We start from the raw sequence: 25,975 nt of genomic DNA on the forward strand, positions 1-25,975 counted from the left end.
AGAGAGGGAGGCACAGAATCCAAAGCAGGCTCCAGGCTCTGAGCTATCCACACAGAGCCTGATGCAGGGCTCAAACTCGTGAACTGTGAGATCATGGCTTGAGCCAAAGCCGGACACTTAACCAACTAGCCACCAAGTCACCCCAAGGTTTTTTTTCATTTTTAAGTAGTCTCTACCCAGTGTGGGGCTCAGACTCACAACCTTGAGATTAAGAATTGCATGATTCACCCACCAAGCCAGCCAGGTACCCCAGATAAATGTTTTTGAAATAAATATGTTCAATATGACAAGTGCAATGGACTGAATGTTTGTGTTATTCCCTCCACCCCTACCCCCCACCACCAAATTCATATGTTGAAATATGAACCCCTAATGTAGTGGCATTAGAAGGTGGGGCTTCTGGGAGGTGATTAGGTCATGAGGGTGGAGACTTCATGAATGGGATTAATACTCTTATGAAAGAAACTCCCTTGCCCCTCACATTAGGTGAGGACACAGCAAAAAGATGGCCATCTATGAACTAGGAAATGGGTTGTGTGAAAAATCAGTAATGGGAAACCACACCAAAAAATGAAGCCGGGGGGTTTTGGCAGGGGGAGCTCTCATGCCCTACTACTTGTAGTCAATTGCAAACCCAACAGGAAAATCCAGACTTGATCTTGCAGGTGGATACTACTGTACTATTCCAGCCCAGGAAGAGATGCTTTCCTCATCAGGCAACAGCTCAGCCAATGAAAAGCCACCATACTTCGAACTCCCAGTTTACTCCAATGGACTTTTAGTTTGTAACATCCTCCACGACATATCCCTTTTCTCCTTAAAAAGGGACTTTTTGTTCCCTGGACTTGCCTATGGTTTTGCTGCAGCATTTTTCACCCAAATTGCAATTTTCTTTTATTCCTGAATAAACGCATCACCTTTTGGAGGTAAAATAACTGGAACTTTTTACTTTATCTTATTTTTAAAGTTTATTTATTTATTTTGAGAGAGAGTGTGTGTGTGTGAGCAGGGGAGGGGCAGAGAGAGAAGAAGAGAAACAATCCTAAGCAGGCTCTGTGCTGTCAGCATAGAGCCTGACGTGGGGCTTGAACTCACAAACCATAAGATCATGACCTGAGCTGAAACAAAGAGACACTTAACCAACTGAGCCACCCAGCCACCAAAGGGTGCCTTCTCAAAAGCGGCATTTGTTCTTAAATGTTCAGATCATAAAAGTATTGATATATTTTGACTACAGGTATGAAAAAAATGTGTGCAGGAGTGCCTGGGTGGCTCAGTCAGTTAAGCGTCTGACTCTTGATTTCAGCTTGGGTCATGGTCCCAGGGTCAGGGATTGAACCCTGTGTCAGGCTCTCCTGCTTGGGATTCTCTCTCTCCCCTTCTGCCACTCTTCCCGACTTGTGTACGCTCTCTCTCTAAAATTAAAAAATAAAAAAGTTCATATGAGGATAATAATGGGATATGACATGTAAATAGGAAATACTGTATTAGGTCATGGGAGTTTTTCATGATTATTTTAAATCAAATCCCAGAGTCATATTTTATCTGTGAATGTTTTAGTGTTTATCTCTAACAAATGCTTAAAAAAGAAAGAAAAGTAACCAAATCCTATTATCACATGTAACAAAAGTAATAATTCTTTAAAAACACCCATGGCACATGGGTGGCTCAGTTGGTTAAGTGTCTAACTCTTGATTTTGGTTCAGGTCATGATCTCGGAGTTGGTGAGTTCAAGCCCCACATTGGACTCTGTGATGACAGTGTGGAGCCTGCTTGAGATCCTCTCTTTCTCCTTCTCTCTCTGCCCCTCCCCTGCTCTCACTCTTTCTTTCAAAATAAATACATGAATTTTTAAAATATATATAAAAAATAAAATCACCTAATCTGTAATCACATTTTCCCAAGTGTCTCTAAATGTCTTTTTATAGATGGCATCATGATTCAACACTGCATTAGGTTTCCTTGTCTCTTGAGTCTCCTTTAGTCTAGGTCTCCTGTCCACTTTTTTCCTTGTTTATTATTAGTTGACTAACTGGGTCATCTTGACATTGGCATGGTGTCATGGTGAGCACTGATCGTGGTGATGAGGCATCTACACGTGGCTTCTCAGGTCAACATCAACAAGAGAGCCTGGGGCAGGAGAGAAGGGGCAAGACAGATAATATCACTTGCTTGGTAAGCACAGTCCCAGTGGGTGGCAGCTTCCTCCCATAAGCAAGTAGGACTTTGCAGAAAGTGGGATATTGGTACCACTATGACCCTGCAGGCTCCATGATCTCTTGCTTGCTGGAACCGCCTAGCCAGTCTTCCTGCTCTACTCTAGCTCCTCCAGCCTGTTAGCCATAGCACAGACAGAGATATTTGTCCACTATGCAATCCTGATGTGTTCCTCCCCTGCCTTAAACCCTTCCATGACTCCCTATTACTCTCGGGTGAAGGTCTAGCCTCCTTACCAGACTCCTATTCCTTCAGGATCCCTCCCCTGCCTACCTCCCAGCTTCATCTCTTCCCACTCCCTACCTGATGTCTGCAGCCAGCAGTTTGGATTTTCCTCTGTTTTCCATTGAATTTCTCTGTTCCTCCCTCTCACCTCCAAATTTTTGCATACATTTGTCCTTTTCTCGAATAACAACTGCCATCTTTTGCATGCAAACAGACTTTTCCAGTATAGGAAGTGTTTGTGGTGTTTTTGGAGCCAGAAGGGGAGTTACTGTAGATTGCAGGCAATGACAAGCGCTCCCACTCTAAACTCTTGGAGCACCTTGTAGAATGGATTCTGGCAAGAGTAGGCTTGAAATTAGGGATTCTCACACGGCTCTTTGGAGTTAATGTCAATGAGAATACCCACGAAATTCCTTGGTTTCTTCGGTGCCCATTACCGGGGCAGAATAAATGGGCAATTAGTCTGAGAAATGAAATACCTTCCTTTTTCCACATTGTTCCAAGAAACAATGGAAGGGCTACTGTACAAATTCTTAGCTACTCATTAAACTTGGTTTTCACAGTCCTCACACGTGTTTTAAAAAATCCGAAACTTTATTAATGAAGTTTCACCCAGAGATGTTTTACCTGCATAACACGGTGATGTGGTCTATAATTTGTTTTTTTTTTTAGTTTATTTATTTATTTTGAGAGAGAGACAGAGACAGCATGAGTGGGGAAGGGTCAGAGAGAGAGAAAGGGAGAGAGAAGAGAGAGAGAATCCCAAGCAGGCTCCATGCTGCCAGCACAGAGCCTGATGCCGGGCTCCAACCCACGAAGCCGTGAGATCACGACCTGAGCCGAAACTAAGAGTTGGATGCTTAACCAACTGAGCCATCTTGGTGCCCCTACAATTTTTTTTTTAATGTTTATTTTATTTTTGAGACAGAGACAGAGTATGAGTGGGGGAGGGGCAGAGAGAGAGACACACAGACTCTGAAGCAGGCTCCAGGCTCTGAGCTGTCAGCACAGAGCCGGACGCGGGGCTCGAACTCGTCAACTGCAAAATCATGACCTGAGCCAAAGTTGGACGCTCAACTGACTGAGCCACCTAGTGGCTTAAAACCATTGAGCTGTACACTTTAGACAGTTGAACCTTATGGTATATACACAACTTTAAAAAAACAACAAATCTGGTAGAAAGTTATGGTAGAGTATCTAACTTTGAGTAGTTAGAGTAACACCTTCCTTAGAGTAACACCTTCCTAAAGGAACCCAATAGCCACGCATGGGCAAGTTGGCTTAGATCTGTGTGCAATACAAACCATCTAGCTTGTTAGTGTTGTGGGCCATTTTTTTCTTCTACTTCTTCCTATTTTTTTTTTATGATGAATTAAAAAAATTTTTTTTTATGTTTATTTTTGAAAGAGAGACAGAGATAGAGTGGAAGTAGGGGAGGGACAGAGAAGGAGAAGGAGAGAAGGAGACATAGAATTTGAAGCAGTCTCCAGGCTCTGAACTGTCAGCACAGAACTCTACACAGGGCTCAGACCCATGGGCCATGAGATCATGACCTGAACCGAAGTCAGATACTTAACCCACTGAGCCACCCAGACGTCCTCCCCAGTTTTTTTTAATTCCCCAGTACTGTAATACTGGGAGGGGGGGGCGGGCACCTTCCGGAGAGGGTGCCCCCACCCCCTCCCAGCCACCTTTCATCCTGGCCACCCCATTCTTTTTCTAGCATATTCTAGGGAGATTCTAGTGGTGTGTGCCATTTTTTCCCTAACATATGCTAGGGGGGTTGGCACTACTGTGAATAAGAGATACATAGGGGTTTAGTGAGCTTTCTTCCACTTCTCTGAAAATTTGAAACTAAGAAAGCCAGACAAAATAGGAAATATTATCATAATGATAAAAGCACACACATATACAAAAACAGCATAGACAGAAGTGATGGCTTCTCAACCAACGTTTGCAGTATAAATGGTGGTCAGGAGCACATTTTGTTTCTTTTTTTAAATTGTGGTAAAATATACATTACACGGGGTGCCTGGCTGGCTCAGTTGGTAGAGCATGTGACTCTTGATCTCAGGGTTATAAGTTCAAGTCCCACATTGGGTGTAGAAATTACTTAAAAATAAAATCTTCAGGGGTACCTGGATGGCTCAGTCAGTTAAGCATCTGACTCTTGGTTTTGGCTCAGGTCACAATCTCACAGCTTTGTGGGTTCAGGCTCTATATTGGGCTCTGTGCTGGCAGCGTGCAGCCTCTTGGGATTTCTGTCTCTCTCTCTCTCTCTCTCTCTCTCTCTCTCTCTCTCTTTCTCTGACCCTCCCCCTCTCAAAATAAATAAATTTAGGGGAAAAAAAAGGGGGTCAACTGTACTTCTCTTCCTAACCTAGCTGCCTCTCTCTCAATACCATCTCTGCCCCTCCCCTACTTCCCCCCACCAACCCCAGTGCAGTAGATTCTCCTTCATTTGTATGCCATGTCTCCTGCTTACCTATCTGGAAACACCAAATGTCTTCAGGAAGCTTCCACGAATCTGCCCCTAACTCCCCCGCTGAGGCCAAAGGCCCTTCCTCTCTGCTCCCATCTCATTCTGTGCTTCTAGTAATATTTGCTGAGTGTAGCGTCCAGCTTTGTGCTAAGTACTTTATGTGCACTATTTATATACTCCTCGCTTCTGATGTCCTTTATATTCTCCTCACTTCTGTTGTCCTGTACATATGTCCTCATTGTTGAGGGTGGTGCTATGGCTTTCCATGTTTTACAGATAAGAAACTCAGACAACAGTTCAAGGTCACACAGAAGAGGAAGCACCAGATGTGAAACCCAGTTCTGTCTGATTTTGTGAAATCTGCAGTATCACAAATGTAATTCGTAACTTGATTTCTTCTTTCCTTAGTCCACTAGGTGGGCTCTCTTTTTTCTTTTTTTTAACCTTACTGCTCTCACATCATCTCCTCTGCAGAGCCCATCCTGCATCTCCCCTTACCCCAGCTGAGTTAGGTGTTTCTTGCTTGGTGCTTCCATGGTCTCTGCAGTCCCAGGGAAATATCCTGTTAAAATCTCAATTCCAGCTTCTCTCTTGAAAAAAGTCATGAGACTTGTCAACACAGTGTCTGAATCTCTCCATGGCAACAATTACCAGGGTTGAGTTGTGTCTCCCCTTCCTCCCCGGCTTTGAGATGGGGCATTTCCTTGAAGACCTCACCCCTCCCTAGTACCCACCCTCCCCTCTCTCCCCCTGTCATCCATGTGTTTGTTTTCTGCCTGAAGCCCAGAGTACCCCTCAGTACTCTGATGATTTGTTTCTTGTTTTCTTTTTTTAATTTTTAAAAAAATGTTTTTATGAGAGAGAGAGAGACAGAGAGAGAATGAGTGGGGGAGGGCCAGAGAGAGAGGGACATACAGAATCTAAAGCAGGCTCCAGGCTCCGAGCTGTTAGCACAGAGCCTGACGTGGGGCTTGAACTCACGAACTGTGAGATCATGATCTGAGCCGAAGTTGGACATTAACCGACTGAGCCACCCAGGAGCCCCTGATGATTCATTTCTGATGATTCTTCTGCCTCCTGACTGTGACCCCGAGAAAGGACAAGATGGTGTGTTGTATTTTTTTTATCTGGCCACCTCTGATACATTCTACAAGTGACAGAACCAGAAGAATTCTTTGTCAAAGTAAAGCTTTACCTGCAAGTCAGGCACAGGCTCTGTCACCTGCTATTGAACACCCTAGGAGGCCTGACTGCTATCTTGACTCAGAGCAGCATCTTTCTCTTTGCTTGGTGGCAGCCAGAGAGATGGGAAAAAGCCCTTCAGCAATGGAGGCGCCTTCCTCTCTGCTTTTGGATTATTTGTTATAGAATTCCCTCTGCTCTGATGCGAATGCCCTTGGCTCTTGCGCAGAAAAAAAGTTAACATAGCAGTCCTGAGATTGTGTATCCTTAGAAAGGCCTGCTGACAAGGTTGGCCCTTGGCTGGGAATTTGGATTTGGGGAGAGTTTAGTTATTCCCAGGATTGATAAGACTGGCCCACTGTACCTAAATTGTAGAAACAATGTAGTTTATGCTGACTACGTGTTTTTCCTTCTGGGAGTCTAGAATTCTGGCACATGCTAGGCAATCAGTGCTCATATGACCAGTGCTCAAGAAACAGCCTGGGTCCTGAGTCTCTAATGAGCTTCCCTTGCAGATGACATTTTCACGGAGGTTGTCATAGCTTGTTGCTGGCGGAATGAGCGTGCCCTGTGGGACTTCCTGGGAGAGGACCCCTAACAAGCCTGTGCCTGGTTGCCATTGGACTTCATCCCATGTGCCTTTTCCCTTTGTTGAGTTGGCTTTTGATCCTTTCATTGTAATACATCGTAGCCATGAGTAGGACGATATACCAAGTCCTGTGAGATTTCCTAGAGAGTCATTCAACCAGGGGATGGGGCTTGGGGACACATGATACAGATTCTCTCTGCCTGTCTGGACTCTACTCCCCCTCTTCCCTGAAACCTTCTTACCTGAGAGCGATCCCTCCCTATGCCGAGTGAAGCTGTATGTGCAGGCCTTGGAAATAGGGACTTGGGTCAAGTCCTGCTTCTGTTTGGCATGGGCCCTGGTAAATGGCCCCTGGTGTGCAAATTGTTTAATCTTCTTGGCTGGTGCTTAATCTGGTGGGTTCAGCCTCTCTAAGAGCACAGGCTGAGGTAGACTTGGGTTTGAATCCTAGCTCTTCACTCTTACATTCTGGGAGCTTGTTTCTTCATCTGTGAAATGAGTTGAATTGGTTATAATTTGATGGATTCATGCAAAATATTACACATAGTAACTATGGAGCAAATGGGAACTTTTTTTTTTTTTTTTTTTACTGATTTTTTAAAACTAATCTCTGAACCTAATATGGGGCTCAAACTCATGACCCCAAGATCAAGAGTCATATGCTCTACTGACTGAGCCAACCAGTCTCCCCAGCAAATGGGAACTTTTATTATTGTTTTGATTATTGGTATAATCCCCAAATAGACAGGAAGCATCTGTTTATGCATTTCTTCCAGGGCTGAACATTCTCTTGCACAAAGTAGGTGCTTGAAACTCTGCTGAAGGGGTATTGTTTACTCTGATGCGAAAAGATATGACTTTGTTGCCAAATAATAAAAATACTCATTATAATTTTATTTTAATTAATTAATTAATTGGGGCGCCTGGGTGGTTCAGTCAGTTAAGCGTCCGACTTCAGCTCAGGTCACGAACTTGCGGTCCGTGAGTTCGAGCCCTGCGTCGGGCTCTGGGCTGATGGCTCAGAGCCTGGAGCCTGCTTCCGATTCTGTGTCTCCCTCTCTCTCTGCCCCTCCCCTGTTCATGCTCTGTTTCTCTCTGTCTCAAAAATAAATAAAACGTTAAAATTTTTTTAAATTAATTAATTAATTTTTGTTTAATTTTGAGAGAAAGAGAGACAGAGTGAAAGCTGGGGAGGGCCAGAGAGAGAGGGAGACATAGAATCTGAAGCAAGCTCCAGGCTCTGAGCTGTCAGCACAGAGCCCAACATGGGGCTTGAACTCATGGACTGTGAGATCATGACCCTGAGCCAAAGTCAGTCACCTAACTGACTGAGCCACTTAGGTGCCCCAGTAGTTATTATAATTTTAAAAGTCACATTTGAGTGCTTCCCATATGTGATGCACTGGGCTAAACAATTTGTTTAGATAATTTATTTCATTTGATCCTTACAACAATCCTGTGAAATAGGTATTATTATCACCATTTTAAAGATAGGAAATGAAGCTTAGCATAATTGTGGACTCAAGCAAATGGGTGGCAGAGCTAGGATTCAAATCCAGGTGTATCAGACAGGTCAGATCCCATAACAAAATACCTCAGACTGGGTGACTTAAACAATAGAAGTTAATTTTCTCACGGTCTGGAGGCTGGAAATCCAAGATCAAGGTGCCAGCATGGTTAGTTTCTATTTCCGGTGAGGAGTCTGTTCCTGGCTGCCTTCCCTCTGGCTTTCTCACAAGATTTTTCCCTAGTGCATGAGTGTAGGGAGAAAGTATCTTTTCTCATAAGGACATGAATTCTGTCTGATGACAGCCTTACCCTTATGACCTCATTTAACCTTAATGCCTTGGAGGTACCATCTCTGAGTATAGCCACACTGGGGGTTAGGGCTTCACCATGTAAATTTTGGGGGGGACCCATCCAATCCACAAGACTGGGCCTGTCTGAACAGCAGAGTTGGAGAAGAAATAGTCACAAATTAATCAAAACCTCTTATTGTTCTGATAAATTTTTTCTATATTGGGAATAATGTGGGGAGGGAGGTGAGTGCTTAATTTGTTTCACTTGGTACCTGGCTGGCTCAGTCTGAAGAGTATGTGACCCCTGATCTTGGGGTTGTGAGTTCCAGCTCCACATTGGGTGTAGAGATTACTTAACTTAAAAAAAAAAAAAAAAGAGGGGTGCCTGGGTGGCTCAGTCAGTTAAGCGTCTGACTTTGGCTCAGGTCATTATCTCGTGGTCGTGAGGTGGAGCCCCGCTTCAGGCTCTGTGCTGACAGCTCAGAGCCTGGATGAAGCCTGCTTCAGATTCTGTCTCCTTCTCTCAGCCCCTCTCCCGCTTGCACTCTGTCTCTCTCTTTCTCAAATATAAATAAACATTAAAAAAACTAAAAAAAAAAAAACCCCTTAATCCAAATAGGGCTACTAACCTTGCAGATGCCAGGAAGTATACTTCCCCATAAGGGCTTTGTTAGGGAATACGTGCAAAGGTTCCTGGATTTAGAAGTCCCACTAAACTTAGACTTTACACTAACAGGGAAAGAATTTGAAAGAGTGAAGGAAAAACAAAAAAAAGTAATCCCAGACTCAGAAATAATTTTTTTTTTTTTTATCCCTTAAATCAGAAGTAGTTTTACCGGGAGGCATAGTGAGCTTCCCAGCTAATGGCAACAGGTAGGGGAAAAGTTTCTTTGAAATTCCTCCAAAGATGTTTATCTGATCTCTTTTTGTGGTCAGATTGTGTTGGTTCTGGTCATTGTTCTGAAGGAGGAATGAAGATTGTCTGCAGAAGTACTTCAAGCACTGCTTTCATCTCCTATTCCTTTGCAGAAGCACCCAATTTAATCAGGACATTTGCTTGCATTGTAATTGTTTACTTAAAGACTCCCTGTGTGTTTTTAGACAAATAACTCATTCTCCTCGTAAAATGTGAGAGTTGGTGATTGTGCTGATATTCCTAAATACCATTAAGCCAGACAGCTGCTGTGGTTAATTTGCCTTCAGAAGATCCATAAATCCTAAAATGTTAACAAACTCAGTGTAACAGGATTAGGATTCATGAGATGTAAATTTCTTAGACAAGGATGAGGGAGGATGCAAAGGAGTCACAGTTTTTAAAAAAAATTTTAAAATTCTTTTAACATTTATTTATCTTTGAGAGACAGAGCATGAGTGGGGGGAGGAGCAGAGAGAGGGGGACACAGAATCTGAAGCAGGCTCCAGGCTCTAAGCTGTCGGCACAGAGCCTGATGCAGGGCTCGAACTCATGAATCCAAAGATCATGACCTGAGCTGAAGTCGGACACTCAACTGACTGAACCACCCAGGTGCCCCAAAGAGCCGCAGTTTTAAGCTCTAGGAGTTAAACCTTGGTTCTTACTTTTCAATTATAAACAAATAATTCTCTCCAAGAGTTGTCATTTCTTCAGATTCCTTCCTTCCTTCCTCCCCTCCCTTCCCCTCCTCTCCTTTCCTTTCTTTCAGTTTATTGATTTTTTAGTAATCTCTACACCCAATGTGGGCCTCAAACTCACAACTCTTGAGATTGAGTCACATGTCCCTCCGACTGAGCCAGCCAGGCACCCATCTTGGAATTTCTTTCTGTTTATTTATTATTATTTTTATTTGAGAGAGAGAGAGAGAGAGAGAGAGAGAGCGAGCGCACACCAGTGGGGGACAAGGGCAGAGGGAAAGAGAGAAAATCTTAAGCAGGCTCCAGGCTCGGTGCAGAGCCGGATGTGGGGCTTGATCCCATGACCCTGGGATCATGACCTGAGCCAAAATCAAAAGTTGGATGCTTAAATGACTGAGCCACCCATTCAGTTCTTGGAATTTTTTAAGCAGAATTTTCTATTTTAATCTTCCTTAATCCAGAGACTTAAAAAAAGGGGGGACATTTTTTTCCTTCTAGAAATGAATCAAGAACTTAATCTGAATTTCCAAAGATCCAAAAGAGTAAGCAGGAGTTGTTCTTCGGGTGGATTAGAGGAGTGGGGGAATAGAAAAGAGAGTGTCAACTGTCCAGAAAGAAATTAAAACTGCTCCAACCCCACCAAGGTGAAGCTGGAAATGGGGTTGGTGTTAAATACCAGACTAACTGGTAATAAATATTATCTACATTCTGAAATGTAGGCCTGAGAGATTCTTAGGCACCTCTGCATGGTTACCAAACTGAATGCAGTTTGTGGTAACAAGGGCACTACTAATTAGAAAGAAGATGTGGTTCTAGGGTGGACGTTGGGAAAGCCTGGACCAAATCTAGTCCCCTGCCTGTTTTGTAGACAAAAAGCTACAATGACAGAGTTGAGTAGTTACAACAGAGGCAGTATGGGCCACAGGGCCTAAAGTATTTGCTATCTGGCCCTTTGTAGTAAAAACTTGCCAACCCCTTCTCCAGGGCCTCAAGCTGGCCACATCCCCATCTCCTCACTTACTGGCCTAGAGGGGGAGCATGCTGTATTAAATATCACCCAAAGAATGGACCACCCAAGCTCTGGCTACACTGTTTCATCTCATGACAAACTTCGACATCCCGTGATGTTTGAGCCACGGGTTTAACTAAGATGCTATAAGCGGTCAAAGCATCTCTAGTCTCAATTAGCAGAAGCCAGAAAAGAAATATATAAGAACTTTATTTTTAAAACTTTTAAACTAGTAATCATTAGAGAGGTATCTTCTTTAACTTGATCTTTTCTTCTACATTTGAAAAGTATTTCATCTTTGTTAAAATTTCCTTGGCTTTTTCAAAATCATCTGAAATAAACAGAGACATTAATGTGAGGCTTCATTTCAAACAAGAATAAACCAACTCTGTTGACCAAGGTAGCCAGTCTGACTTACAGATAAAATTTAAAAATGAAAATTGAACTATCTGTATATATGTATATATATACACATATATATATGATACATACACATATACATATTCATATATGTATATATATGAATGATATACATATACACATATACACATATGTATATATACACATATATATATGATACATACACATATACATATTCATATATGTATATATATGAGTGATATTTCTCTATCTCCAGATGGGATTACCAAATTAATTTATCAAATCCCTTAAAGGAGTTGTATCTTAATTGGCTTAGAAATAAGTTCTCATGTAAACGAAGTCTTCTAAAACTTCCAGAATTATAGGAGCCAACTCAAATATTTTTCATTGCCACGTAATTTGTATAAATCTTTGGTAAATAAGACTAACTTGATATTGTTGGGTTTAATAAAATAGGCATGTTTATAGAGTTGCTAACATTAAATATAATGCAAACATACATTTTCATTCTATTTGGACTTACTGGTCAAATAACCTAATATTATATTTAACTAGATGTTTAAGATTCTAGAGATGGTAAATCTGATATTACTCAAATTAAATCATTCTGACAAACTTTATTTATCCCAACAAAAATTATGTTTTATAATATGCTGCCTAAAAATCATGTCCAAAATCTTCCTGGCAACTTGAAACCTTAGTCTTGCTAAGTAAACTAAGTTAAATAATGGATATTCATGAAATATCTAAATAACTTCTAAATAAGATAAAGTGCTAAAACATTTACTATTTTTTAAATGTTTACTTATTGTTTAGAGAGAGAGAGAGAGAGAGCGGAGGAGGGGCAGAGAGAGGGGGACAGAAGATCCCAAGTGGGCTTTGCGCTGACAGCAGAGAGCCTGATGTGTGGGGCTTGAACTCACCCTGCCTGATGGCACGGGGCTGAGATCGTGACCTGAGCTGAAGAATGATGCTTAACTGTATGAGCCACACAGGCACTACTAAAACATTTATTATTAAGCAAAAGTTTAAGTTTATATACTTTTTTTTTTTAAGTTACTTTATTTTAGAGAGAAAGAGGGGAGGGGCAGAATCTAAAGCAGGCTCCCTGCTGTCAGCACAGAGCCCATACCGGGCTCGAACTCACGAAACCGTGAGATCATGACCTGAGCTGAAATCAAGAGTCGGACGCTTAACTGACTGAGCCACCCGGATACCCCGAAATTTATATATTTTTGCCTATTTATTTATTTATATATATATTTAAATGTTTATTTACTTTCAGAGAGAGAGAGAGAGAGAGAGTGTGTGTGAGCTGGGGTGGGGCAGAGAGGGGGGGGGAGAGAGAATTCCAAGCAGGCTCCATGCTGCCAGTGCAGGGCCCAACTTGGGGCTCAGTCCCATGACCTGAGTGGAAATCAAGAGTTGGATGCTTTACTGACTGAGCCACCTAGGTGTCCATTGGCTATTTATTTTTATATGGTCCAGGGAGGCCAAGGATTTTGAGTCTCTTAATAAACATGTTCTTGCCATATTAAAAAAAAAATGTATTATAGGAAGCATATATACCTCTACATCTTATGAGATGGTATAGTCATAAATTTGCTTACTACTACAGAATACTGGCATATTATAGTTCTCAATTGTCTACTTCCTAGTAAAATAAAGCTTACTAATGGTTAAAATTTATAATCAATATATAAAAAAATATGACTACAACTTCAGGGTACAAAGATTGGAAGAAACGTAGGATATGTTTTTATGTGAAAAGTACACGAAGAATGAAGAATATGTTTCTGTTGAGATAAAGGAGTAATTTTGTCCTAAAGTAGAATGTGAAGGAAGGAATACAACAAAATATGAATGGGTATTGAAAGTGGTAGAGCATTTGTGGAAAAGGAATTTTATGTTGTGAGGTCAAAGCTGGTTAAGATTAAGTGGATTTATACATATTTTTGAAATGAATTTCAGTTTTTTAGTTTTATTTTTTTTTTAGGATTTTATTTTATTTTTCTCAAGTAATCTCTACACCTGATGTGGGCTCAAACTCATACCCCTAAGATCAAGAGTCACACACTCCACTGACTGAGCCAGCCAGGCGCCCCTTGAAATGAACTTTAACGTCAATAACGCACTGATAGAAAACCAGAGTTTGGTTTTCATTCTGTTAAAATGACAAAGTTTCTTGGGTCATTGGTCTGCTCTTAATAAAAGACTGCAAAATATTTTTCTTAACCTTTTGAGTAATCTGCCTAGGAAACATACATTGTGTGTCTTATCAAAGTAACTTCCTGTGCTTCATGTTGTCTTTATCATGTCCTTCACTGCTTCAGAGAAGAGTCTTCTCCCTATTTGGAGCTAAGGTTCTTTATTTTTCATGTTACCGCTTGTATTTGCCTTTGAAATATTTTATCATCACATTGCTAAGTGGATAACTAAGTATTGTTTCACAATGACCTATGATCCTAAAATATTTAAAGCATTCGACACTTCAGACAACTTCCCAAAATCAAATTCTAAATAAAGTCTTCCTGACCTAAAACTAAGTTTGAATTTTCTGAGGGTCCCTGGAGAACCTCAAAGGATTTGTTCTCTCACCTTCTAAAAGGAGAGATGTTAAACTAATTAGGTTTATTCAATGAAATTATATTACATGGGAAGCATTGTCAAAGAAGAGATACTTAACTTTCTGGAGGTTATATTTGTATGGGTAGAATGCTATTATTTCAGAAATCTTATAAAGTTCCCAGAAATTTGTCAATGCTCTATCTATAATAGGTTCTTGCATATTGTGATCAGCCTAGTTATTATTTCAAAATGTGCTGTGTTACAGAAACAACCACAGTTCCTTGTCAACCGTAGTATTTTTACAATGATCTTTCATCAGGTCTTTAACCGTAGTCACTTTAAGTCTTCTGCTATCCAGAGAGTTGTTGCTTTACGCTGATGCTTTCCTACAAGCTCTTGCAACCAGCGACATGGCAGACTACTGTAGTTAACAAAAAGGGCCTGTCTCAGAGACCCTCGAAAAAAGACTGTACCAGGTACTCCTGAGGTATAGCCTTCTGATGGCATTGCTTAAATAACCCTGAGACTAAAATGATAAATGAAGTTAGGATTTTCAAAACTCTAAAGAAAAAGTCTTGATTTTGGCTCAGGTCGTGATCCCAGGGTCACGGGATCGAGCCCTGTGTTGGGCTCCATACTGATGGTGCAGCCTGCTTAAGATTCTCTCTCTCTGTCTCTCTCCCCACCTGTGCTCTCTCTCTTTAAAATACATACATACATACATACATACATACATACATACATAATAAAAACAAAACCAAAAAAGCGTATGGGTTTATGACTTAACAATACAGGAAGTTTTAGTCTTGTTTTTAAAAAAATATTTAGGGGCTCAGTTGATTGAGCACAGATTCTTGATATTGGCTCAGGTCATGATCTCATGGTTCATGGGTTAGAACCCTGCAGTGAGCTCTGTGCTGGCAGCAAGCCTGCTTGGGATTCTCTGTGTCCCTTTCTGTCTGCTCCTTCCCTGCTTGTGTGTGTGCTCTCTCTCAAAAATAAATAAATAAATAAATAAATAAATAAATAAACAAACATTTAAAAAATATTTATGTATTTATTTAAGTTTTTACTTAAATTCCAGTTAGCTAACATAACGTGTCATATTAGTTTCAGGTATACAATTTAGTGATTCAGCACTTAAATACAACACCCAATGCTCATCTCCTTAATCCCCGTCACCTACTTAACCCATCCCCTCACCCACCTTCCCTCTGGTAACCATCAGTTTGTTCTCTATAGTTAGAAGTGTGTTTCTTGGTTTGTCTTCCTCTTTTTTTCCCATATAATCATTTGTTTCATTTATTAAAAAAAATCTTAACATTTATTTATTTCTAAGAGAGTGCACATAACTGCCCCCCCTCCCACCACCACACACACACACATGTGCGAGCGGTGGAGGGGCAGAGAAAGATTGGGACAGAGGATCCCAAGTGGGCTCTGCTCTTACAGCAGAGAGTCCAATGCAGGGTTCAGACTCATGAACCATGAGATCATGACCTGAGCTGAAGTCAGATGCTTAACTGACTGAGCCACCCAGGCACTTCTCATTTGTTTCTTAAATGCAAACTGGTACAGCCACTCTGGAAAACAGGATGGAGATTCTTCAAAAAGTTAAAAATAGAACCACCTTATGACCCAGCAATTGCACACTACAAGGTATTAACCCAAAGAATACAAAAATACTAATTCAAAGGGAGACATGTGCCCTGATGTTTATAGCAGCATTGTCTACAATAGCCAAATTAAGGAAACAGCCCGAGTGTCCACTACTGATGAATGGGTAGATAAGTGGTATATACATATACACAATGGGATATTTCTCAGCCATAAAAAAAGAATGAAATCTTGCCATATGCAACAACATGGATGGAACTAGAGAGTATAATGCATAGCAAAATAAGTCCATCAGAGAAAGACACTATTATTTTCATGGCACTATATCTATTTGCTAGGCTCAGGAAGATAGTCAATAGAATAGAACATAATTTAAAACATTGGTTTTATGACCAAAGCTTTGATAGGAATGTCACATTTGAAAATGATGCATAAAATCAGACAGAATGGACAATTTTAAGGAGGTAAGGTTGACTTTATGGAGCCAAAGCTTACAAAGCCCTCTAGGAAAAAACTGGGCTGGCACCTGGCTTATAGGGTTCCCAGCCTTACACGTGAGTAAAGTAGGTCATTTCCCAATAGGCCCAGGAAATTTAGGATGTTTTGGGAAACCTCGAGAAAAGAGGAATTCACCCGAGTCCATAGGTAGTGCAGGTGATGTCTGACAGTGAATTCTTCACTTGAATTCCTAGCATTAAGAGGCTTTTTAAAGTCCAATCTGAGATTCCTTATAAAAGGTTCCATAAACGAAACTTAATCTGTATGGTTGATTACCATTCTCATTTCACTCATGTTAATAATTAGGCCAACTTTAATGAAACTAAAATTATTTTGCAAACAAAACTATTCTTACTTTGATAACCTTTTTTTTTTTAAGTTTTTAAATTTATTTGGCGGGGGGAGGGGCAGAGAAAGAGGGAGAGAGAGAATCCCAAGCAGGCTCCGAGCTGCCAGCACAGAGCCCAATGCGGGGGTTGAACTCACAAACCCTGAGATCATGACCTGAGCTGAAATCAAGAGTCGGAGCCTTAACTGACTGAGCCACCCAGGCACCCCACTGATAACATTTGATTAAAAAGGGGGGTGACTGTAGAGAGAAATTTCATGACAGTGGAAAAGTATGTCACACCCAGAATCTATTTCTGCTCATTGTCTCTGAGGTTATTATCTTCCCGAAAACCGAACTGGATCCTTCCTGCCATCTTACACATTTTGTCAGCCCTTAGCAAATTCTTTTTTTTTTTTTTTTTTTTTTAAGCCCTTAGCAAATTCTTAATCCTCCTAGTTTCCTTCAATATTTGCCTACAACTCTCCAAATTTCTGTTTCCCATTTTTCTCCTTCTCTCCTGACTTGGCATCACTGAGAACCTGAATGCCCAGGTCCTTATTGGGACTCAGCTTGTCTTGTGGTTGCCCTTTCCTCCATGATCTGAAAAAGCCCTGTAAGCTGATGCCAGACAACTTGATATAAACATCAAAGAACCTGTCACTACAAATCACGTGTGGGCAACCATTGCTGCCACTTGGGCTACCCAGAAAATCCACCAGAACTCCTGTGTCTTCCATGCTCTGCTCTGGGAAGTAGCCATGACTGTGACATTGATGTCTATGCCATCACTACTGGCATTCAAACTATAAACTAAGATATCTATCAGATTGTCACTGGCATCCTCATACCACCATGTAAAGATGCTTAAGAGTTTAGAGTCTTAAGTGACTGCCCACCCTCTGGACTCAGAAACTGGCTTTATAGTCTGCTCCCACCATTAATCTTTGTTTTTCTTTTTGTTTCCATAGAGATGCTCCTCATTAAATGCCTGACTGCTCATGTCATCCAGTAAATATCTTCTCCTACCAAGTAGCAACAGATGGTTCAGCTAGATCTTAATAAACAAAGGGAGATCGAATGAGAAATGGACTTCCATTGTTCCGAGAAAGAAGAATGTCTCTTGCTGTCTCTTTCATACTGTTTGTTGCAGCCAACACTAGAAAATAGGGCCTGTCTCTTACTGTCTGAGCCCCACTCTAATTAAGCCCCAGTTAGCAACCCAGGTTGGTTTCACATGGACCAACCCCCACTACCTTCCCATTTTTGTAATTTTCATTTCCCAGACTCTACTGAGACAACACTCACCCCCCTCCCTACTCCCTCATTCTCCATTTAATTTAAAATGCTCAGTCATCTCTGTACAAATTGGAGTTCAGTTCACACCGCACTCTTTTCCCTATGGCGATAGTTATTACTGATCAGAACCCATCCTTACAACTTTAACTAGTATATGGCTTTATCTTTGACAGTATGCAAGTAGCTCTTTGAGTCAATTCTTCAGGGGTAAACTCAGAAGTGGAATTGCTGGGGGTGCCTGGGTGGCTCAGTCAGTTAAGCCTCTGACTCTTGATTTCGGCTCAGGTTATGATCTCACAGTTGGTGAGTCTGACCCCTGCATCAGGCTCTGCGCAGAGCCTTCTCTGGATTTCTCTCTCTCCCTCTCTCTCCTCCCACTCCAACAAATAAATAAACTTAAAAAAAAAAAAGAAGTGGAATTGCTGGATTGTATGGTAATTCTATTTTTAACTTTTTGAGGAAATACCGTACTGTTTTCCACGGTGGCTGCACTGTATTACATCCCCTTCACTAGTGCACAAGGGTTTCAATGTCTCTAGACCCTCACCAATACTTGTCATTTTCTGGGTTTTCTAATAGCCATCCTAATGAGTATGAGGTAGTATCTCACTGTGGTTTTGATTTCCATTTGCCTAATCATTAGTGATGCTGCACATCTTCCCATGTGCTTATTGGCCATTTTATACCTTCTGTGCATGTTCTATTTCTTAAACTGAGCGGTAGGGACGTGAGTGTTTTTGTTTTTATTCCTTAAATTGTACTTACGTATTGTGTAGTCTTCTTAAAAATTATATTTCATAATCAAAAACATAAAAATCTGCCAACATGTGCTAGGAGATGGTGGAATACGTGAACATCTTAGCCAGGGGGCTGGGTTCATGGATTTCAGGCAGATGTATCAGGCTAGGTTCCAGACTCTTCTGCTGTTAATCTAGCTTTCTCTCACATCTTTTTAGAGACCTTCCCTCTGCCTATGCCTCCGAATGGGCTCCCACAGTCCCTGCAAACTGGGCGGCACCCTGTATAAGCCTATGCCCTCAGCACTAGCTGGACTGGAATGGGCATCTGGCTCCATCAAATCCCCTCTCTCAGGAATCCAGAGACGGGTCTAGGGGACCCTAATCAGAAGGTCAAAGTCTTTGTTCTTATAAGGTAATAGACCAAGGAGGACTAAAGAGTCATCCCGTGGGGGAGGGCATTTTGGAGCACTGCACGCTAATGAGGAAGGTGATGGGGCTGGTTTACAGTGAGGAGAGGATGGAATGGAATTGCCAGAGGCACTGAGTCCGTGACCACAGCTTTGGTTCCAGACTGCTTTCTGGTCCCCAGGCTTTGCCCCAGAAGAGCTCTTATCACACTGTGTACTATAATCATCACAGGGACTTTCTCTTTGGATTCTGGGAGTAGTCCCAAGTCATTATAATAATCTCCTTTTGATCTGGGCTAGCTTGAGTGGCCTTTTGCTTCCCACAATCAAATGACCTCTCAGGTAAAGGGTAAAAGGCCATTATTTTGTTATTTAAGGGGTGGCATAAGTCTGGGATGGAGAAAAAGACTGTTCTTGCTTCAAAATAGCTAGAAAAAGACCCAATCTCTTCAACCTGGGAACCAGGAGCAATGGGGACCAGGATGAATAGCCCATATTTGTAATTTGGGCACAGCTCTGCCACGGGCTTCTCCTCCTGGGCTTTGCAGAAGAAAGGGGTGTGCAGGCTTTGCCAAATGTTGATTGTGCAGCCTTGCCCTCAGGATCTGTCTCTGTTGGCTTCAGCCTGCAACCCTCACCTTCACTTCTCCCACTTGCTAAAGGGGAATAGAAGCACTTTTATCTAATCTTTCTCTGGCATATCACTGTTTTTTGGCATACCACTTGGTTCTCTAGCAAGGCTGTGAATCCTTGAAGGGAGAAATGTAGGCTTGCCTATATTTTATAGCTCCTCATGTACCTATCCTAGGATGGATATATAATAGCTACTTATTGAATGGAGAGTTATACCTCAGTGCTTACAATCTATTTTCATATTTAAGAAAGTCAAGAAATGAAGAAAGTACCTTGTTCAAAAGCTTTGCTCACATTGTCACTCAATTCCTTCTGTTTAGCTGAAAGAGAAAATCAGTATCTTAATTTTTCTATTCAAATAGACTAATGATGTCAGGGTAACACTTTGTAGCTGGTTACAGCACAACACAACACAACACAACAGGGAGCTTAGATTCCAGGGTAAGGCCTCATAAGCTCTGTCTCCACATGTCCCATGAAGACAGCTCCTGTTTGGTGCAGCTGACCCTAGTTACATTATGTTTTTCTACTTACGAAAGGTCTGAGGGGTGGGGCGTCTGGGTGGCTCAGTTGGTTAAACAGCAGATTCTAGCTCAGGTCATGATCTCACGGTTTGTGAGTTCGAGCCCCACATCAGGGTCCTTGCTGTCAGCATGGAGCCCTCTTGGGATCCTCTGTCTCTCTTTCTCTGTCCCTCTCTCTCAAAAATAAATAAACATGAAAAAAAAAAAAAAGGTCTGAAGGGCAATCACTAAGTCTTGTAAAATGGCTATAGAGTCATAAAAATAAATAAATAAAATAAACAGGACAAGGAAATGCTTTGATTATCTCCATCAAGTAGTATGAATCTTCCAGATTTCAAGCAGGAGAAAATTAGCAAGCTAGGATTGCCTAGGGCAGGGCATTACAGTGTTTCAAGCAATCTCTTGCAACTTCTACAGCCGCCCAGGAAAATGAAACATTTAGATTATGTTGTACCATAAGAGAGAAGATGCCAAATGAGGTAGAGAAGCGGCCACCTGATGTTTCTGCTGGGTCTTCATTAGAAAATGAAGAATTTTATGTATGTTTTCCAGATATAAAAATGTATCAATCATTTATATGGTGCCTGCTTTCAAAGCATTTTCAAACATGTTATATCCGCATTGCAGGCAGTTACAGGTATTGGGAGATGGCCCTATGGTCACATGGTCAGTTGAGTGGAGGAGCTGGGAACAGACCCCAAGTGTCCAGATTCCCATACAGTGGCGGGAAACTGGCAATGTGGTGTTGGCAAAAGAACACTGGCTTAGGAGTCTAGAGGCTCTGAAGTTCTGTCCCAGATCTAACTAGCCCTATGCCCTCGAATACGCACTCACTAACCTTGGGCCTTAGCAGGTGCCTATAGGGAAAGAAACTTAGGAATTAATCTAAACGAAGGTCAGTGACCTGTTCAAAACCAGACATTTACTCTAGGGCTAGAATAACCCCCACCAATGACTGAGCACCTGCTACAGGCCAGACACTGTGTTAAGTGTTTTACCTGTTTTATTTCATTTACTTTAATCCTTGTAACAACCAGTACTGATGTTATCTCCATTTTACAGATAAGGAAACTGAGGCTCGGAGGGGTGAAGTCACTTGCTCAAGGTCACACATAAATTCAGTGGCAGTGTTGACAGTGCACCCAAGACTCCCTTACAGTACAGCATCATAGTCCTCTGCCTTCCAAAGCTGTGCAGATGGGGCTTCTAATTGCAAGCACTGAATTCTTCTCCCAACACCACCCAGGTGTAAGGCTGTTGATACACTCCTGGCTGATAGACCTCCCCTCACCAATTGTCATTTTACTGCTTTTAAACAAGTAATTCTTTGATCATGATTCACTCAATATCTACTGAACCCCTGTTATACACCAATATACCCTGTGGAATAATATTCCACGGGCTGAGGATATGAGGGGACCAAAAAGCAGATACAATTTCTGCCTCTGCAGAACTTCCAGTCCAAGGAGGGAGGGAGGTTGAAATTGGTCAAATAATCTCATGTAGAACAGTAAGGTTACAACTGTGATTGGTCCTACAAGGGGGGAGTGTCCACTGTCAAAAGGTATAGATAAAGAGGTTTGCTGAGGATTCTCTGAGGAAGGGATGATTGCCCCCAGATCTGGAGGAAGAAGAGTTAACTAGAAGTAGAAGAGGGTTTCAAGCAAAAGAACAGCCTGTGCAAAGGCCCTAGGGTAGAAAGGTGCTTGATACAGATGAAGAACTAGAAATAGCCTGTGTGCCTAAGGTGGAGAGGCAATTGGGAGGAAGAAGACAGACCATACAGGTCCCTGGAAGCCCATAAGACTTTGATCTTTAACTGGGAAGCCAGTTAAATTTTAAAGTAAGACCAAGGGTAATGTGATTAGACTTGGGTTTCAAAAGATCACACAAATCACAATGTAGGAATATATTTGATTGAGGGTACAGCTAGACCAGTCTAGAGCTACCACAGTTGTCCCAATGAGAATGAATGGTAGCTTGGAACAGGGTGCTGGCAGTGAAAACACAGATTTGGGTCACATTTAGAAGGCTGGCATTTTGAGATTTGGTGATGACTGTCTACGGGGGTAAGGGAGGATAAGTTGTTAAGAATGCCTCCTCAGTGTTTTGGACTTTGCAACTGGATGGTGTCATTTACTTAGGGAACATCAGCAAAGGAGTAGTTTTTTTAAGGAGGGAGGGGAGAGGCTCATGAACTCCATTTTGGACACAATGAGTTGAAATATATAAACTCCATGAAGACACAGGCCCGGGCCGTGTGTTTCTTATTCACTGTGTCGTGCACAATGCTTGATACATAGTAGGCATGCCACAAACGTTTGTGAAAGTACATACGTTTATACAATCAGGAGAATTTGGAAACTTTTGTACATGGTATGGTTAATTTTATGTGTCAACTTGGTTGGGCTATGGTCCAGTTGTTTAGTCAAATGCTAGTCTGGATGTTGCCGTGAAGGTATTTTGTAGATGTGATTAACATTTACAGCCAGTTGACTTTAAGTAAAGATTAGCTTTGATAATGTGGGCATAGAAGTCCTGCCCGAGTTTCCCAGCCTTCTGGTCTGCCCTCCATATTTTAGACTTGCTAGCTTTCACAATTATGTAAGCCAATTCCTTAAAATAGGTTTCTCTCTTTCTCTCCCTCTCTCTCTCTCTCCATGTATACATATATACTATTGGTTCTGTTTCTCTGGAGACCCCTGACTGATACACTATGCAATAAGATGGAAAGCAAAGCAATGAGATCAGAAGTCAGTTTTTCAGTCTTTGCTCTGCAAGGTGACCTTGGGCATTTCCATGAACTTTTAAGGCCTATTTATTCTTTTTTTTTAATGTTTATTTCCTTATTTTTGAGACAGCGAGAGAGAGAGCAAGTGAGCACAAGGGGGGAAGGGGCAGAGAGAGAGGGAGACACAGAATCTGAAGCAGGCTCCAGGCTCTGAGGTGTCAGTGTAGAACCTGATGCAGGGCTCGAACCCATGAACCATGAGATTATGACCTGAGACCAAGTTGGACGTTCAACCAACTGAGCCACCCAGGCTCTTTTTTTTTTTTTTTTTTTTAAGTTTTTATTCATTTATTTTACCAGGGGAAGGAGTAGAGAGAGAGGGAGAGAGAGAGAATCCCAAGCAGGTTCCACACTGTCAGTGCACAGAAAGCCCTATTTATTTTTGTCAGAGACAATAATAACATCTAAATGATGTCATGTGGGGGCGCCTGGGTGGCTCAGTCGGCTGGGCAACCAACTTCACTCAGGTCATGATCTCACAGATTATGAGTTTGAGCCCCGCATCGGGATCTGTGCTGTCAGCTCAGAGCCTGGAGTCTGCTTGGGATTCTGTGTCTCCCTGTCTCTCTGCCCCACCCCCACTCACGTTCTATCTCTCTCCTTCAAGAGTAAATAAAAACATTTTTTTTAAATGATGTCATGGGTAGGAAGGAGGATTGCAATTTGCAAAATACTATTACATTCTTGGTTTAAGGCTGCCTTCCGGCAAGCTATGGATGTTGCAAGTCTAAACTTCAGACAAAATTGCTTTCAGTATAATCAAGAAAAAACATACTCCCTGAATCATTATGATGACCAATATGTAGTTTTCATATTCGTTCTCCACTTAACCTTGGGCATGTACTCACAACAGCAATAAAATGCATGTATTTTATCTTTTACCTCTGACAATAGATTCAATCTCTTTCATAGCAGCTTCACTTTGAGCTTCTGCAAGTTTTTCATTGATTTCCATTATTTCCATGAGGAATTGCTGGTCCATTGCATAATCTGTCCCTTCGGGAATCTCTACTCCATGGAGCTTCAGCTATTGGGACATGAAGCAGAGAAAGTAAGGTTAGTTGAAGAAACTGTGGCCAGAGTCATAAATCCTACTCACCCTTCAGAACAGAATACCATGCATAAAAAAAAAAAAAAAGAAACTGTCTTAATAGTGAGAGTGTGAAGGTAGGGTATGAGAAAGTCACACTGACATAAGAGAGCTGGGACAGGATTCCTCTCTGCTCCCTGAGACTGTGTAACCCTGGAGGAGTCATTCCTCCACTCGGGAGACTGAACTAGATATTTGTAAAGATTCTACTAAATCCTAAAATTCTAAGGTGCTAAACTCTTCCCTCCACTCCTCCCCACCAAAAAACCAAACAAACAAAAACCCAAATTACTCTTCCCTAAATGCCATCACCATCCAATCCTTGAAATTTAGAGAAAATGGTAAAAAAAAAAAAAATGCAATCAGGCAAGCAGATTTACAAGTATTCAGAGAAAACTATCTCCATTCAGTATCTTTGAGGCTAATTATTTTTGGGTCCCTAGACTAACTCAGGTCTCAAGCACTCTTCTGCTGAATACAGGGGAGCAGCTGTCCCACAGCACAATGGATACCATGTAGTCACGCATAGAAAGGTTGGGAAATCACCTTACAAGGTATAGTCCCCTGCTCAGCGGGGCCAGGAGGGTTTTATAGGCATCATTCACCAGGGTCGCATGCTTCTCTGAGAAGTCTTTTTCAGTCTGTTAGTGGAGATGAAGATAATCTTATTACCATCGGTATAGCCACATTACATTCACAAACTGTTTCATAAAATACTGATGGGCCGGCACCTAAGGAAGTCATTAAAGTAGAACTGGTGTGGGATGAGCTGTCTTTATTTTCAACAGATGGGTTCTAACTCTTCTGGGAAGTCAGGTAAAAGCTGTGAGTGCAGGGTAGATCCAGGTCCTGGCAGTCTGGGGTCAAGCTGTCCCAGGGTGCAGCTGGCTGTTTAGCTCTGTCTCTGATAATCACATCACTGCAAAGCCACTGCTACCCACCCCACCACGCACTAGTGTTTGGGTATGATTAGGGGTGGCTCACAGGCTACCTGAGACCTTTGGCTGAAGAAATCAGGGTGGACAAGACGCTGTAGCTGCTGGTACCTATTCTGGAGCTTCGCTGTGTCCACTCCGAAGGCACGGTTGCTGTAAGGAAATTGGGAGATAAAATTCATGCTTCAAACATTTTTGTATTTTTATACTGTGGGCCTGGTTCCTGTTCTCACGGGGGAAGATGCAATAAACATGTAGAGAGAGAGATAACCTTAAAAAGTGGTAGGTGCTGTGAAAGAGAAAAGGGTCAAAAAAATTAAAAAAAAAAAAAAAAAAAAAAGGAAAGAAAAGGGGCGCCTGGGTGGCTCGGTCGGTTAAGCGGCCGCCTTCGGCTCAGGTCATGATCTCGCGGTCCGTGAGTTTGAGCCCCACGTTGGGCTCTGTGCTGACAGCTCAGAGCCTGGAGCCTGTTTCAGATTCTGTGTCTCCCTCTTTCTGACCCTCCCCCGTTCATGCTCTGTCTCTCTCTGTCTCAAAAATAAATAAACGTTAAAAAAATTAAAAAAAAAGAGAGAAAAAGGTCAGAGAAAGGGGTAGATGTGGTGGACAAAGAGATGACATTTCAGCTGAGACCTGAATAATGATGAAAAATAATCAGGGGTGCCTGGTTGGCACAGTTAGGCGACACACTCTTGGTCATTATCTCAGGGTTCATGAGTTTGAGCCCTGTGTTCTGGAAGCTGCTTGGGATCCTCTCTCTCTGCCCAGCCCAACCCCACCACATAAATAAATACACTTAAAAAAAAAAAATCAAAGATGAGAGGAAAAAGTCATGCAGAGGCAGAGGGAACATGCAAAGGCCCTGAGGTGCGAACGAGATGGGCATGTTCCAAGAACTTAAAGGATAGTGTTACTGCAGCCCATCATAAGTATGCAGTGACTGGCAGGGGCAGATCCCAGAGTTAAGGGGACCATTTCGAATCCCACCCGATCTTTTGAGAGGCCAGGTCCCTTCATCTTAGTCTCCCACTTTATTTTAACCCAGTCCCT

The 25,975-nt window shown here is 41.9% G+C and overlaps 1 protein-coding gene across 7 annotated transcripts in view; it reads right to left on the reverse strand.

Moving 5' to 3' along the window:
- Window positions 1–25,975, reverse strand: part of HSCB (HscB mitochondrial iron-sulfur cluster cochaperone) — a 30,833-nt gene that overhangs the window by 3,713 nt on the left and 1,145 nt on the right. For 2 of the 7 annotated variants that reach the window (XM_015083658.3, XM_053206586.1), the window contains exons 2-6: window positions 24,982–25,078; window positions 24,542–24,631; window positions 23,783–23,927; window positions 19,858–19,905; window positions 11,308–11,445 (exon numbers count right to left, since the gene is read on the reverse strand). In XM_015083658.3, coding sequence (XP_014939144.1) covers window positions 11,354–11,445; window positions 19,858–19,905; window positions 23,783–23,927; window positions 24,542–24,631; window positions 24,982–25,078 — 472 coding nt within the window. In that variant the 3' untranslated portion in view covers window positions 11,308–11,353. Of the gene's footprint in view, window positions 1–1,983; window positions 2,131–11,307; window positions 11,446–19,857; window positions 19,906–23,782; window positions 23,928–24,536; window positions 24,632–24,981; window positions 25,079–25,975 lie in introns of those variants that run through there. The other 5 variants (XM_027050692.2, XM_053206585.1, XM_027050691.2 and 2 more) reach the window with 5 other exon arrangements.

This window comes from Acinonyx jubatus, chromosome D3 (genome assembly GCF_027475565.1).
Source record: "Acinonyx jubatus isolate Ajub_Pintada_27869175 chromosome D3, VMU_Ajub_asm_v1.0, whole genome shotgun sequence".
Classification (NCBI taxonomy): Eukaryota; Metazoa; Chordata; class Mammalia; order Carnivora; family Felidae; genus Acinonyx; species Acinonyx jubatus.